General features: G+C 37.6%; 1 protein-coding gene across 3 annotated transcripts; it reads right to left on the bottom strand.

Annotated features, from left to right (window-relative positions):
- Positions 1-570: 570 nt before the first annotated feature.
- LOC102922550 (natural killer cells antigen CD94-like) lies at positions 571-14,825 on the bottom strand. 3 transcript variants are annotated; one of them, XM_076568062.1, is made up of 7 exons: positions 14,633-14,825; positions 9,079-9,166; positions 7,529-7,621; positions 7,323-7,385; positions 5,500-5,651; positions 4,330-4,433; positions 571-1,555 (listed from the first exon to the last, which is right to left on the bottom strand). In XM_076568062.1, the coding sequence occupies exons 2-7, from the start codon at positions 9,083-9,085 to the stop codon at positions 1,435-1,437; spliced, it is 540 nt and encodes a 179-aa protein (XP_076424177.1). In that variant the 5' UTR covers positions 9,086-9,166; positions 14,633-14,825; the 3' UTR covers positions 571-1,434. The 3 variants fall into 3 exon arrangements, with proteins under 3 accessions (XP_076424177.1, XP_076424175.1, XP_076424176.1); XM_076568060.1 differs by lacking the exon at positions 14,633-14,825 and adding an exon at positions 13,193-13,730; XM_076568061.1 differs by lacking the exon at positions 14,633-14,825 and adding an exon at positions 9,715-11,128.
- Between the last annotated feature and the right edge of the window lie 1,331 nt (positions 14,826-16,156).

Below are 16,156 nucleotides of genomic sequence, written 5' to 3'. Positions count from 1 at the left end.
GACAGCCAACTATTTTGCTTCTTTACTCACACCTCCCACCATGCGTGACTCCTGGCCTCCTCCTCCCCACCTTGGCCCTTGTCAGCCTGAAGCAGTCTCAGGAATTCGGGATCCTTGTTCCCCCACTTGCTATCCATAACTCACCTTTTTTATAATAATCTAAATGGAGGAATGTTAATATTCTGACCCACCATTGGAAACCAGTGTCAGTATTCTGACTCACCCTTTGGTGCCACCTTGTGTCCTGATGTAAAAACCTCATTTTAAGGAAAAAACCTTCCTCTTCCTCCCTCTCTTCTGCCTTTCCTCCCATGACCCCCTCTCTCTCTTCCTCTCTCTCTTCTCTCCCTCGTTCCTATCTTTCTCTTCATCTCTCTATTATAGTAAACTTATTTCCATGCAGATGCAGCATCTGGGTTGTGAATGTCCACCCACCACCCCACTGTCATGCTGGCATGGGTCACCCACCAGCCCCCTGCTGCATCTGCCCAGCATGCCAGCATGTTTCCCTGCAGTTGTGGAATACCCTCAGGGTCCCCTGTGCAATATATGTCATAACATACATATGACTTGGTTTAGAATAAATTTTATTTAATGTTTCCAAAAAACTTTACAAGAATATGTGAATAAATTATATTTTATATCTGTAGCTGAAGTTTTCTACAGTCCTACCTGGCCCACAGTCAAGACAAATCTCTCTCACCCACCAGTCCTGCAGCCACTCAGACCCAACTGAATAAACACATAGAGACTTATATTGCTTACAAACTGTATGACCGTGGCAGGCTTCTTGTTATCTAGTTTTTCTATCTTAAATTAACCCATTTCTATAAATCTATACCTTGCAACATGGCTCGTGGTTTACCAGTATCTTACATGTTGGTACTCATGGCAGCAGCTCCTGACTCAGACTTCCTGTTCTCAGAATTCTCTTCTCTGCTTGTCCTGCCTATACTTCCTGCCTGGCTACTGGCCAATCAGCATTTTATTTATACAGAGCGATATCCACAGCATATATCAAATATGCATCAAATCAAAATATTGATTAAAAACTCTCTACCTTGTTATCCTATTTTTACACATAAGTATGAAAAATCCATCAAGCATAAAATAATTGGGTTCAAATGTATAAAAATGATAGAACATAGAAACATTCTACCAACTCAAGATGGAAAGATAGTAATACTGTCAGAGGTAAGTACTTTTTAAATAATCCTGGACCTTTCTTGTCTATACTCTTTGCCTTAAAAAATGTTTAAATAGGCCGGGCGGTGGTGGCGCATGCCTTTAATCCCAGCACTCAGGAGGCAGAGGCAGGTGGATCTCTGTGAGTTCGAGGCCAGCCTGGTCTACCAAGTGAGTTCCAGGAAAGGCGCAAAGCTACACAAAGAAACCTTGTCTCGAAAAAACCAAAAAAAAAAAAAAAAAAAATGTTTAAATAAGCGATTGCTTACAGATAAAACGACTTTTACTTTCACAGGAGTCAATGAAAACAGTTTTTCTTGGGCTAAGAACAGGACATCCCCTTGGCTTGATATTTGAGAACACTGGCAATCTGTAATGAAGAAGAAATTGTTAACATTTGAAAAACAGTAAGGATGTTTAAGGTTGTTTTTATTAACTCGGAAGGTGAGATAACATTTGAGTGAGATACTTAAATGGTGTAATTTGGGGATTTGTTTATTTGGTCTTGTTTTGTTGCCTTTCACCAACAACTTTCACAGTTCCAAAGTATAATGCTGCACAAAACTCAGTTACTTCCTTACTGACCACTAACACTAAGACCAGAGAATGGATTCTAGGTGTGGTTTTGTTATTTCTTTGCTGGTTTTTCACCTCTATCACACAAAAATGGCTAGGTGGCCTGTTTTGGCTTTTGAAATAAGGTCTCATATGCAACTTTGGCTGATCTGGAACTCACAGACCAGGCCAGCCTTGAACTCAAACACATATGCCTGTCCCTGTCTGTCTAGTGCTAGGATTAAAGATGTGTGCCACTATGCCTGGCCAGAAATGTTTTTTATTATATGTTGGTCTTCTATTTGGTTAAGAAGTGTGTTGGGCAAAACCAACCAAACAAACAAACAAAAACAAAAAAAAAAAAAAACAAAGAAAAAGCACAAGAAACATATACATATGCTGAGACATATGGATTAGCACACACAGAAAACCCATACAAACAAAGTTGGAAAGCATAATATATAAAAAAAAAAAATCTGAAAGGTTAGAAAAAAAGTGTCTCAATGAAGCATTATGGAATGAACAAACAAACAAAAAAAAACTCACTACCACTAAGCTCATTTTGTGTTGTTTTGTGTTGGTCAGCAACTGCAAGGAATGGGACTTGCCCTGAAGTGTGGTTTGTACAGGATATTTGGGGGGTGGTGAGCAGATCTGGGAGAAGTTGAGATAAGGAAAACAGCAACTGGATTATACTGTATGAAAGAAAAATCTGAGTTGACCTAATCTAGAGGGAAAGAGCATAAACTTGGTCACTGTGTGTGTCTCCAGATTTCATGCTTGTGAATGAGAATGAGATCTGAGGATAATATTTACACAGAAAATAATTGCTGGATGTTTGAAAATGATAAAAAAAAAATAGTGGAGTCCTCTAGAACAATAAAAATAAACCTGCTTTGTTCTCTGGGCATGCTTGTGTCTGAGACCACCTGGTCATGCAGACACATCTGATGTTTTCTATTATATGACAGTAAGGAAAAGACTAAAATTCTCTTATGGTCTCTGTTACACAACTCTCATGTTACTTGAGCATGAATGTTATGGATGGAACAATGACTACCATCCTGTTTGCCCTCTAGGATTTTATATATTCTCATGCTCCACACAGGATATTGAACTTCTGAATCCCTAAAAATGAGTTTTTAGAAGTCACAACTAAGACAATGCTGTGGATATCGTTCTATATAAATAAAACACTGATGGCCAGTGACCAGGCAGGAAGTAGGTTGCCAGGCAGGAAGTAGGTGGGACACGGAGAGAGGAGAATTCTGGGAAGTGGAAGGCTGAGGGGGGAGACACTGCAGCCACCGCCAGGATAAGCAGCATGTGAAGACATTGGGAAGCCACCAGCCACGTGGCAAGGTATAAATTTATAAAAATGGGTTAATTTAAGATAAAAGAACAGTTAGCAAAAAGCCTGCCACGGCCATACAGTTTATAAGTGATATATTTCAGATAGATAGGTAATCTTCAAACATTTCATAGACCTAGAAAATATGGCATTTAAATAACTTAAAATTCTGTTGATGTGAGACACAATTGCTCCTGGCTGCACCAATTGATCCCGAGAGAATGTTGGGCTTCTAAGACATTTCCATTTGGAAGTTTGTCTTTTTGGCACAAAATGGCCTACTGGGCAAAGAACTGCCCTTGCCTTGATGGCTGACAGTACAAATATAATGCTGTCCTTTCTGGACAAGCGGGACACAAAGAAAGCGACCACTGTACTCTGCCAAGACAAGGTAAGATGGTCTCTCAGAATTCCTGCTTCTAAAAATGGTCTGTCAGATACTCTAGGCCTGTAGCCAATTTGAATGCACCAACAATGCTGAGAAACATTAGGTGACTGTCCAGGCTGCCAGCTGTCTTGGTCTACTTTTGCAAGATTCCCGAAAGTTGCTTGCATCCATCTACCATTTCTCAGGTACCATTATGTTCCTTCTCAGGTCTTTGATGTGGTTGAAAACTAGATAGTTGTTATTTCCTCAGTTATGATAAAAGATAAGTTAGATATAAAACCTTAAATTCACAAATATAAGATAGATAGGATATCTTCTTTAATATTGTAACTGTAATTCTTGCTCGATAATTGTTTTGTTATATGTAATTTTACCATGTTAAAGTTAAAACCTTACTTTAAAAAAAAAAAAGAAGAAAAGGGGAAGTGCTGTGGATATCGTTCTATATAAATAAAACACTGATGGCCAGTGACCAGGCAGGAAGTAGGTTGCCAGGCAGGAAGTAGGTGGGACACGGAGAGAGGAGAATTCTGGGAAGTGGAAGGCTGAGGGGGGAGACACTGCAGCCACCACCAGGATAAGCAGCATGTGAAGACGCTGGTAAGCCACCAGCCACATGGCAAGGTATAGATTTATAGAAATGGGTTGATTTAAGATAAAAGAACAGTTAACAAGAAGCCTGCCACGGCCATACAGTTTATAAGTGATATAAGCGTCTGAGTGATTATTTTATAAGTGGATTGTGGGACTGAGGGGCTTGGGGAACCTGGAGAGAAGCTCTCCAGCAACAGGACAAATTCACAAAAAATGCTCCCCCCCCAAAAAAAATCCTCATTACCCAGAAACTTACAGATCTTTTAAGGGGAATGAGCCATCCTCCCATAGCCAGGCATTCAATTCTTCACTAAAATGCATTCCAATCCAGAAAAGGTTTTGACTGGCGTTCATAAAACTCTGCTTAGAGGCAAGCAGAGTTTTAAAGGACAGATTAACCAAATCTGAATGTGCTTTGAGAACAACATACATTTTAAAAGGCATCCAGCATAAGATTCAGATAGTGGGTGAGCAAATTGAAATCTTTTTGAACTTCTAATTTGGGAGGCGTAGTAATCACGTCTTGAATTTCTCATTTACCAGGCCCATTGACTCATGTGGAAAAACACTACAAAATCTTGCTTCTTGAGAGATGAAAATTGTCATGAAGAGAATGAGATTCTGTAATACATTGATCTCATTCATGGGATCAATGCTCAAATGTGACCCCAAAGACAACATCATGAGGGATAACTCTCATACCTAGAACCCCTTCAATCTGAGCAGAACAGCTTGAGAATTTCTTCATAAGAATTGAATGATTTCCAAGAGAAACCTGGTGATTCAGGCCTGTAAACCCTGGTTCTCAGGAGACTGAAGCAGAATTTCACTTTGTTGTCTACAGAGGGAGTTTAAATGTAAACCAGGGATAGCTCCCTCTGTCTCAAAACACAGTCATTGTTTTTAAGATACTTGGGTATACAACACAGTGGTAGAATGCTTGCTTGGCATGTGTCAGTTCCTAGGTTCATTCCCCTATGAAATGCTAAATAACAACAATCATAATCTGATTGATTTTATGTTCATATGATTCTCTGCTGGTTCTACAGTACATTCCAGAAAGTTGGCAAAAAGGCATATAACACTTGCAAGAGGTTATGTATTCTGCGCCAGTAAATAAGAATTAAAAGTCCCTCCGTTGGTTCTTTTGTCCCAGTTAAAAGTAACAGCCTACTAATTCTGGAAAAGTTGGGTTTCTTTTGTACATTTGTTCCTAACCTATTTAAAAATTTACTCCTATACTACAAATCTTTGAAGGCTTTTTTGTAGGCTTTCTAGTGAATATTACAAGGTACATCAAACTCAGGGTCTCAAGAACCACCATTTCTACCTGGTAATAAAGACTTACATGCGAGTGCTCACTTTAGTTAGGTAGCACATGTTAGTAGGTGAGAAAGAATGTAAGAAACAAGAATGAAGTACATGCCATTTCAGTTCTGGTTTTGAGCTGAAGAAGACTGGAGTTCTGAGAGGCACAGAAATCTCTGCTTTCTTCCCAAGATTTTTCTTCTTTGGAAATGAAGTAACAGTTGCATTGATATCCAATCCACTTTTCTAGGCAAGCACAGCATTCAGAAACTAAAAGACAAAACATGTCATTACAGATTTCAACTTCTTTGTTGTTACTTGCCATTCAAAAAATACTTGCTAACTACACATTTTTTTTCTCTAAATACTCCTTCAGTATATGTTATATACATCACATTTTGGTACTGTTAATCCAAACACTTTGCCTCATGGAGAGGATATGCTGAAGACAAATTCAAAATGAAATCATTTTCTGTCCTTTGTTATGTCTAGTGATAATTAGATGAGAAAGAAAAAGAAATCCAGCATGTAGCAGAGAACAGGATGGAGCAGAACTCAGAAGAATGACTTTGACGATGAACCCACAGCTGAGAATTTCGGTGACCATAGGTTTAACTAGATGAAAGAGACATACAGGGAAGGCTCCTACCAATTTTCTAAGTCAGAGGAGGATAAGGTACTTTAAAAGAATTGTTACATGTTCTAAAAATGAGGATAAGTAAACCAATTAGCTTCAAGACTGATAGTTTATGGGTGACAGTGTGTCCTCAGCATCTTTCTTTCTCAGTAATAAACATCATGACACATAATAGGCACTCAAATCTTTATCATATAAATGACAGTAAATTGAAATAAGAGAAAATTAACTGTATGATCAGAAGGTTATAAATTTCAGAAGCATTTGAAAAAGAATATTAAAATAGAGTTTGGGGCTATCTCTTGAGGGTAAGCAAGGTTTACTACAGAGATGTCTACACTGTATTCTGAATCACAGAAGTTGAATAAAAGAAAGAATATGAAAACATAGGTTATTGGCAAACACAAAATAAGATTTTTCTATAATGTTTATTGTCATTTAATTTTGTTCATTAATTATTCATGAGCACCCTTAAGAAACATATACCTGCCATTTCAGGCTGGTATCTTCTCTTTTTGTGAAATTTATTTAGTTCTAAAGCCCATTTCTCAATTGGACTGTTGGTTGTTTTGATGTCTAATTTCTTGAGTTCCTTATATATTCTGGACATCAGTCCTCTGTCACATGTGGGGTTGGTGAAGATCTTTTCCCATTCTGTAGGCTGTCGCTTTGCCTTGTTGACCGTATCCTTTGCTCTACAAAAGCTTCTCAGTTTCAAGAGGTCCCATTGATTGATTGTTTGTCTCAGTGTCTGCGCTACTGGTGTTATATTTAGGAAGTGATCTCCTATGCCAATTTATTATGGTGTTTTGCTAGACTTTGTATCTGGAATCTTCCCCAAAGCCCATACATGAGAAAACTGGCACCCAATTTGGTGCAATGAGGCAGTCACACAGCCCTTCAGATGTAGAATATAATAGGACCAGGGTAAACTTTTGAATAGAGAAACACCCCTATTCATCTTCTTCTTTTTCTAGCCATGACATGAGAGGCTCTGTACCCACACATGCTTCCACCACGATGCATTGTCTCAGCATAGGTACAAGACTAACAAGCCCAGCTGACCACAGACCAAAACTTGTAAAACTGTGAGGAAAAAGTGAACATCTTCTCTATTCAGTGTTTAAAATACTTATTAAGTGATCTAAATGCACACAGTTCAGTTTTATTTTTATTTTTCTTATACTACATCACAATGCCATGAGACCATTTCACTGAGTGCAACCATGCTACTGTACATGAGAATGAACCACTCTGTCTTGTCCCATCTCAATCAAAGTTTGTGGGAAAAAAATGAAACCTACCTTCCTGGAATTCTACAGTGGAAGTTGGAGAAAGTGTTGGTTGAATACTCTGCATAGTAAATGCTATAAAACATGATATAGATTTGCTTAGTTTGACATTCATTTATGAAATAAAATATTATACATTAGAAAATTAAATATTCATTATTAAATTAGTTCATCACCATGTTGATTTTTTTTCTATAGATTTGCCTAGAAACACTTACAGTTTTTCATTAAAATTCCCAAAGTAACCATCAGCAAAAGACATTTTATTCCAAAGATCACAGACATCAACCTCCACATAGTGGTCCTAGAATCTATAGAAAAACACCAAAAACATAGATTAGTAACTAACACATTAAAGGACGAACATAGAAGATGGCGTTCTTAAGAACAGAAAGAACCCGAATCCTTCCTATCGTGGCACAGACGTTGCTCCAGTGGAACACTGGAAAGTGAAAACATTGCTTCAGAACTCCACCCAATAGCAATCTTTTGATGTGGTGTACCTTATTTTTTGATGAGGTTATTCATACATATTTCTGCCTCATTAGAATCATTTATCACTGACTCTTTAAATAAGTAGTGAAATTTATCTCTACAGTAAGAATAGTTCGCCGGGCGTTGGTGGCGCACGCCTTTAATCCCAGCACTCGGGAGGCAGAGCCAGGTGGATCTCTGTGAGTTCGAGGCCAGCCTGGGCTACCAAGTGAGCTCCAGGAAAGGCGCAAAGCTACACAGAGAAACCCTGTCTCGAAAAACCAAAAAAAAAAAAAAAAAAAAAAAAAAAAAAAAAAAAAAAAAAAAAAAAAAAAGAATAGTTCAACAAGCAGTCATGGTGTTTAGTGGGCTTACTAAATGGACATTTTTTTCTTTCAGCAATATCATGCACAAAAATATTCTGCATTAGAAAGATGAGAAAACTAAAGGATTAATCACAATGTTATTTTCTTATGGTGTAAAACTAGTAAGTGCCTGGCAGAAATCTAACAGAATAGTGTCAAGATCCACTTTGTCATTAATCATATTCCATCCTTGTCAAGAGGATAACATTGCGGAATGGACTCTCTCCAAGTTTGAATGCCGACCACGATCAGACTAGCAACTTGTAGAGGTATGCAGAAAAACAGAGAGAAACCTTCTAGACCTGGTGTGTTGGGAGGTCCCACACTGATGTATGAATTGAGGATCTGAATTCAGTCCACAGCACCTTGAATTATGGTACAAAACTATTCTTTGACTTTATGTTTTCTCAGCATTATAATAGCTCATATCTAAAGTCACTTCCTTATTGGCTGAAACACTTCAATATTAGATGGTTCTCTCTTAACATTAGAATATTGTCAGAAATAGTGCTGCCATTAACAACAGTACAAGGTATCACTGAAGAGGCCACAACACAGAAAGGAAGATTATAAATCTGTACGTGTTGTATCCCTAATATTTGCCATTCCCGTGCTAGAAGCATGGTGCTGACGAGTTAATCAATTTAGTTTCAGTTTCAGTCTGAATTTAACAAAAACCACTCCCTAACTCAGTTAGAAAAGGTTTAAACAAGGTTTAGCTTCACAAAGCCATGTTCAAGTTTCAAAATGTGGAATCAAGAAAACAATGAATGCAGAAAACATTAAAGCAGGGAAAGTCTAAAAGTATACAATGCTAATTATGACCTTTCTGTTTTACTTTTATGAAAGCATGCCCTGAAATTACTTAATCCGTGAGACATCATTTCCGGTTATTATTTTAATCATTGCTATGACAGGGGCACACGTACCTGCCATGAGAAGTGATGCTCCAAGGATGATTCAGAGGAGAGGTGTTTATGTTTAAGAATGATGTGGATCACGGAGCTGAGCAGGAAGCTAAGGAGGAGACATTAAGCATTAGAAGAGGAAGGAACATCGTGTGTTGCAGTGATGCTCTTGAATCTGTTGGTGATACACGGATGCACAGTAAGAATGAACAGAAGTAAGGCCACAAGCTTCTAACATGACCTAGGAACCACAGCACAGGAAACTCCCTCTGTAATTTTGTCACAAAACACTAGAGCAGAAGGAGATGGGAGGGGGCTTGTTTTCAGTGAGTGAACATCAAAGTTGTCTCTAAAAAATCTGTTTAGAAAATAAGGACAAGATGTACAAACCAATTGATAAATTCACTTAGTATTATAAAATCCCACACAGAATTTCCACCTCTATAATAACAAATACTTATTTATTTTGTGTTAAACAAATTTCAAAGCACATATCATTTTTCAAAATATTTGTTTTTGATGGCTTAATCAAGAAGATGCCAAATTCAATAGTGAGAAAACTAGGGCAAATAGCGTTAAGTTGCCTAAGGCTACGTAAGCTTGATGCCCAGTCTTTCTCCAAAGCACACGGGAATTTATTTCAAACCAAACCCCTACCTGTATTTGCATTTCCTAGGTTGACATTTCCCTTCTTAGTACAGACTGGTTGGAATATCCATGTCTTGTTCTGTGTTTCTGTTCCCTGAGGTATTAACCTGACCACAGCAGATAAAACTCAGAAAAAAATTGAAAGCAACGTCACTACCATTGTGCTCTTCCCACCCCCGCCTCTCCTCTGCCTCCCTCCGTCCCTCCATCTCTCCACAGACACACATTTTTAAACTTGCCTGTAATTCTTCTAAACTGCAAACTCCATTTGAATCTGTTCCTGTTTTTGTACACAGATAACTAAATTGTTTTCACACCATGGCATCCCTCCTACTCATCTTCACTCAAAACCGAGTTTATCTGCCACAGTCATCTTGCTTGAATGTCTGATATAAACTCCGGCCAAATACTGTCTGAACCCCTGTATATATGGTCTCCATTGTATTTCTTTTAGAACTGCTGGAAATCTTGATGCTCTCACACGGGGCAGTCCACAGTGCTGACTAATTATCATCAGGCTGACCTTTATGGACGTATCTCAGAATCTGACACAGGTCAGCAACACTGGCCTCCAGGCAAAAATGTGGACACTCTTATTTGTCCCAGTTCTGAGAATCAGCTAACCATTGCAGGGTCCTACTCCAAATAACTGGTTAAGAGAAAGAACAATCACAATTGTGTTCGCCTTCTTCTCCCTGTGTTAATAGTCCCCAATTTTTTATATATTCCAAATAAATTTTGTACTCAAAACTTTTCTCAGAACTTACAGAAACATCCAAACCAATGCTAAGCAGGATGTTGAGCTTTACTGTATCTATTTCAGATAGTTATGTATTCTTCCAAATGTTCCATTTCTCTCCCTCTGCCTCCCCTACTCTTTTGTCCACTGCCCTTTCTCTGTAATTCCCATAGAATTATTTCAGAATAAATGTTGATTTTAATATCTACATCTTTAAAACTTGATGAAAAAGCTGGGAAAAGGAAGCTAATGCCCATTGAAGATATGAGTAGTGGAGTATTTTCTATACCTAGGCATGTACAGCTAACACTGTAGAATGCCTTGGCGAGAAGCATTCCAAAGGAGAGATTGATTTTCATTTCACTGCTTCTGAAAAGATATATTTTCCCATGGTGCACCAGGTTGCAAAGCAGTCTTTTTTTGTGAAGGCTTCCTGAAAATGAAAACGTCTGGCCTGTCGTAAAGTAAACACTATAATGAAACATCTGACAAACTCTAGTGGGTTTTGCTAGATAAAATCCTTATATATTGGATATTTTCTTGAGGCTATGTTAGTTTTCAAATTAGAATTTCTAACTTGATGAAGTATGATTTCTTGCCAAGTATGATGGCACACACCTGTTCTCCCAGCACATGGGAAGTGGAGATGGGAGAATCAAGAGTTCAAGGCCAGTCTCAGCTAATGTATTTTTATTGAAATAGAAAACAATAACAAAGTTGAGTAAATATATTTAATTCATGACTAAGTCCATTTTTTTTTCACAGAAATATAGGTGTCTTTTCAAATATGTTATTATCCACTTTTATTAATCATAAATTTTATTGAATCATATGACTTTTTTGTCTAAAATTCCCCCTTTTGCCTACAAACCAAGAAACAAACATTTTCAGAATTCACCATCCTTTTAGCCTTCTAGTCACTTCTCTTCCTCTTTCTGTGTTTTAGGACTCTCTCTTGACTTCTGATACGATAGTTAATTTACCTGTTTTTAAAAAATGTACCTGGAACAAAACAGTGCAAGCTTACTCCTATGTACAAGTGATCCAGAAACCCCTCCCTTCTGCTTTGTACCTGAATGGACTAAATAGAAACTTCCTATAGTGGATAAGAAACTCTGGGTGGCTTGAACGTCATGAGTGAGATTCCCATTTTCAGCCCTGGAACTTCAGTTAGATGGACAGCAGCAATCATCTCAAGGAGATGCTGATGTACAAGAACACAGCATGGCAAACAAATTGACCCCATTGATACTTCCTTGAGTTTCCTTGTTTAGTTTCTCATGTTAGGATTGATGTTTCTGCATGAGGCTTTCACTAATCTACTTGTGAAAGTTTACTCTGAAGTATAATCATTGGGGAAAGACGACAAAAGGCGATATACATCCGAGTGTGATGTGTGTAATGTCTGTAAAAAATGAAACTTAGATTAAGAATCACTCCCTTGAACTTTTATCTCTGATGTGGGATAAGTCTTTTATTAAACAATATAATAAATAGAATTGTGCCTTAGAAAGAGAGCCAACAGAGGGTCTGAAAAAGGAAGGATGGGAAAAATGGTGTTAGCTCATATTGATATCAAGAAAATGAAAATACTGTTAGCTTCTTTTTTTTAATATAGACTAGCAACAGTAGCATAGGGAAATCACTTATACTATGGACTTCATTTTCCCCAGTGTTGATATCTTACACAGCTAGAATGCAAGCAAAAACCAGGAAACTAACATTGTTGGGATCCATAGGAATTTACTCAGATTTTGCCAGTTACATAAACATCCATTACTTTGTGTGCATATATGTACAAACCATACATAGTTCAAATAGTGTACATATTTTTAATCATGACCATATAATGTCTTTGTTGGTATTATACAAAATAGTTATTACTAAATATTTTGTTAATCTGAAGTATGGCTTTATTATAGAAAAACAGGATAAACAAATTTTTTTACCAGTGTTTACCAATTTTTGTGAAAATAGTTGGTTCAATAGGGAAAAAATTAATACATTATATGCGGATTTTAGAGTTTGACTTATATATCTCATTTGAATATACATGCACATGTATGTGGATACATCAATATATGTATATATGCATTTGTATATGAGTGTATGTATTTTTTAATGAAGTATTTTGATATTCCACTCTTTCATTGATGAAAAAATTGTTATTCTCAATAGTATCTGTATGTAAAGAGAATCACAGAAATGTACCCAGCAAAAAGCAATTCCTCCTATCTCTGAACTTTCTTCCTGGAGCTTAAGATTCTGATATCATTTTAATTAAGCAGCCAAGTTCTTTTTTGTCATTGATCCCTGCCATAGAACATTGCTAAGAATTTACTAAGACCGTTCTCTCATCAGCTTTCTGTGGATTTCTTTAAGGTCCTTTAGAAACAGCCACCCAGTACCTCCCATCCAGATGAGGAAGTGTTTGACAGAGTATAAATGCTTGCCGTTCTAATTTAACACCATGTTTTACTTGACCTCTGATATGCTGTCTAATAATTTTGAAGTTATACTTTGGGTACTCAATCCTGTCTTTTTCCTAACAAATGCAAAAATATCATTTTACAGTTTCAAGCTAGGTTGCAGATTTAGTCATGGTTATTCACTAGAGATATTGCAAAGTACACTACCACATTTCTGTATTCACACTGAATTAACAGTACCGAGAGACACACTTCTCACAAAGAACTAAGAAGTATGTCAAAGCAGCAACCTTCACCTTTGTTCAGGCAGTTTACTCACCCTGGATGAGAAGACGTGACAGTATGCGATTACGGGATACTGAAGTTTCTTCTGAGCACCCAACCCTGTCTAGGTGACTATTTACACAGGAGTGATATCTTCACGGAAGTGTCCAGATGAATATGACATAATGATAACATACTTTAAACAAAAATGTTTACATTCTTCCTGGTTGTTTAGGGTATAAGGATGTTTATAAAGCCAGAGTAGAAAAGCATATACAACTTGATTTGTAATTTTAGTCCCTAATGTACGCTTTTTCTAAATATTATTTGAGTGCACTAGAGAGGACGTCTGAGCAAATGTAAGAACTTCCTCAGAGAGCTGCAGCTATGGCTCCTCACCTCCTGGGTAGCTGAAAATAGTTTAACTGTGGTGAGTTTGGGTGGGTCTTCGGGTCATCATTCTGAAATATCACAGCAAGGTTGACTGATTGGTCAGTTCTTGACATCCAAAGCTTAAGTACTTCCACGGATTATCAGTGAGATATCACTGATTCTCTTTCTTGTTTGTTTGTTTGTTTGTTTGTTTTAGCAAAATGTCTACCTTGTTATTCTCTAGGTAACTGTCTGCCAAGGAAACCTGGACAAAAAGAAGAGGGATTGTGACAAATATAAGGATTCCGTAACTAAGAACAAAAGGCACATGAGTATCCAGACAGAAGACTAGGAATCAGTAAGGCCATCTAAAGGGCTCAGCGTACAGTCTTTGGACACTAAGCTTTCACTTGGGAAGTGAGTGTCAAACAATTTACGTGTTATTTTTTTCTTTTTTCACTATTCATCAAGCTTTCCTGAAGCTTACTATGAAGTCCAGAGGAGCATGAAATTGAGGTAATTCTCCTGTCTCAACCTCCCAAGTGCTGAAATTCCAGGCATATGCTAGCTTGCCTGAGTTCAAGACAATGGCCATTTATCATTGACTACAAAGAGTTTGGAGACTAACTCTTTGAAAGGATTTAATTTTATTATTTTTAAAAAACGTGTGTGTGTGTGTGTGTCTGTGTGTGTGTGTGTCTGTGTGTGTGTGTGTGTGTGTGTGTGTGTGTGTGTGTTTGACTATGTCTGTGTCTGTGTCTGTGTCTATGTGGGTATGTCCACCTGAAAACAGTTGTTTGTGAAACAGAGGTGTGTATTCCCCTGGGGCTGGGATAATAGTCATGTGATCCACCAGACTTGAGTGCTAGGCACTGAGCTCAGGTCCTCTAGAAGAGCAGCAAGCATTCTTAACTCCTGAACCATCTCTCCATGCCTGGAGATAAGCTTTTAAAGGACCTCTCTGAATTGTGATATGAGCCTGGCCACTGTTTGGATCTGACTTGAGTCAATAACTCAGTATACTCCATGAGCATAAAAGGCAAGCCTGACACATCTCACTGTACACTGCTGAATATTTCCAATCATAGAAGTACTACCACCTAAAATAACAGTTCTTGCTTACCTGAGCCTTGATGTGACCATGTGGTCTAGGAGAGAAGTAGAGGGTGATTGACAGGGGGAATGCTATATCCTAAAAATAAGAGGCTATTGCAAAAGGCTTTGGAGTTGAAGCATTGCCACTGACCAAGTAGCAGAAGATACAGGAGGGAAGAAAGACGGGGCAAAAGAGAGGTTTTGCAAGTGTAGCTGTGGTTGATCGTTATCTTTGTAACTGCAACATTGGTGTGATTCTAGCAAAGCATGGCCACAGGAAATAACATTAAATTTGAGCCCATGACAATATTTACTATATAAAAGGAAGGTAAAAATAAATGTCAACCACAAAGATAATCCAAAGAACATGAAACATTGAGTGGACTGTAAATACCACTCACTGTTTCCATGGTATCCTTTAACTGTCTTCTACTAGAGAACTCAGGTGGAATGACCTGTGCATGGAAATAATAAATAGGCAATGGGTGGAGAAAGACTTGAAAGAATTCCATGCACAACTATAGGATGCTTATCATAGCTCCTGACATCAGAGACAAGCCCACGGCAGTAAAAAGAGTTAAATTAATGCTCTGATGAAAAGTGTCATACTGCCACTGATTTAAAAACAAATATGGAAACATTGAACTCAAGGTGAGGGAAGTTCTTCATCTTCTTCTCCTGGTCCTCATTGAATTCCTGTCACCAGAATTGAAACAGGAAAAGTCCAGAAAGGGTTTTATAAAAGCTTTTCAGCTCAGATGAAAAGAAAGCTGACACCGGGCAAAGACCATTAATGTGAACTTCATAATGTAGTCTAATCAACCCAAGTTTAGCAGTCAGCCATGTGGCTGTTCCACTCTGATAATTTAGCATGAGCACAATCTTAGATTAAGAACTTATTTTGCAAGTAGAACTTTTGTCTTCAGTTTTTTAACGCTTTCCAGTATCTCATCATTTTATTACTAATTGACAATAATTTTCTACATCATAAGTACCCTGAAATGCTATATGCATCTATGGTGTAAAAATTAGACCAAATGTGTTTTCAATATGGAAATGGTATTCTCATTCAGGATTACAAGGAGCATATCTCAGTTGAGGTACAGTTTTGACAACAAAGTCAGGAAATAAAGTAAAATCAAGATAAAATAGCCAATGATTGCTCTTTTACACACAATATTCTCTCACCATCTCTTTAAGGAATTAGAACTCAACTTTAGTAAAGTATATTGTGCAAATATAAATGTGATGTTATTTATTTAAAATTTTGGGGGCAAAAGCTGTTTTAAGGTTCAGATTTTTCAGAGGCAAGAGATGAAAATATGGGGCTGGAGAGATGGCTCAGAGGTTAAGAGCACTGACTACTCTTCCAGAGGTTCTGAGTTCAGTTCCCAGCACCCACATGGTGGCTCACGACCATCTGTAATGAGATCTGGCACCCTCTTCTGTGTACATAATAAATAAATAAATAAATAAATAAATAAATAAATAAATAAATAAATAAAAAATCTTTTTTAAAAAGAGATGAAAATATGTTTAAAAATACTGACCT

Source organism: Peromyscus maniculatus, chromosome 3 (genome assembly GCF_049852395.1).
Source record: "Peromyscus maniculatus bairdii isolate BWxNUB_F1_BW_parent chromosome 3, HU_Pman_BW_mat_3.1, whole genome shotgun sequence".
Lineage (NCBI taxonomy): Eukaryota > Metazoa > Chordata > Mammalia > Rodentia > Cricetidae > Peromyscus > Peromyscus maniculatus.
This window is presented reverse-complemented; position numbering and strand designations above follow the sequence as displayed.

Coding starts and splice junctions, on each gene's coding strand:
- LOC102922550 (XM_076568062.1), bottom strand. Junction 5,652..7,322: donor CACTGTAGAATTCCAGGAAG/GTAGGTTTCATT, acceptor TTTGTCTTTTAG/TTTCTGAATGCTGTGCTTGC. Junction 4,434..5,499: donor TCAAAACCAGAACTGAAATG/GCATGTACTTCA, acceptor GCCTCTAAGCAG/AGTTTTATGAACGCCAGTCA.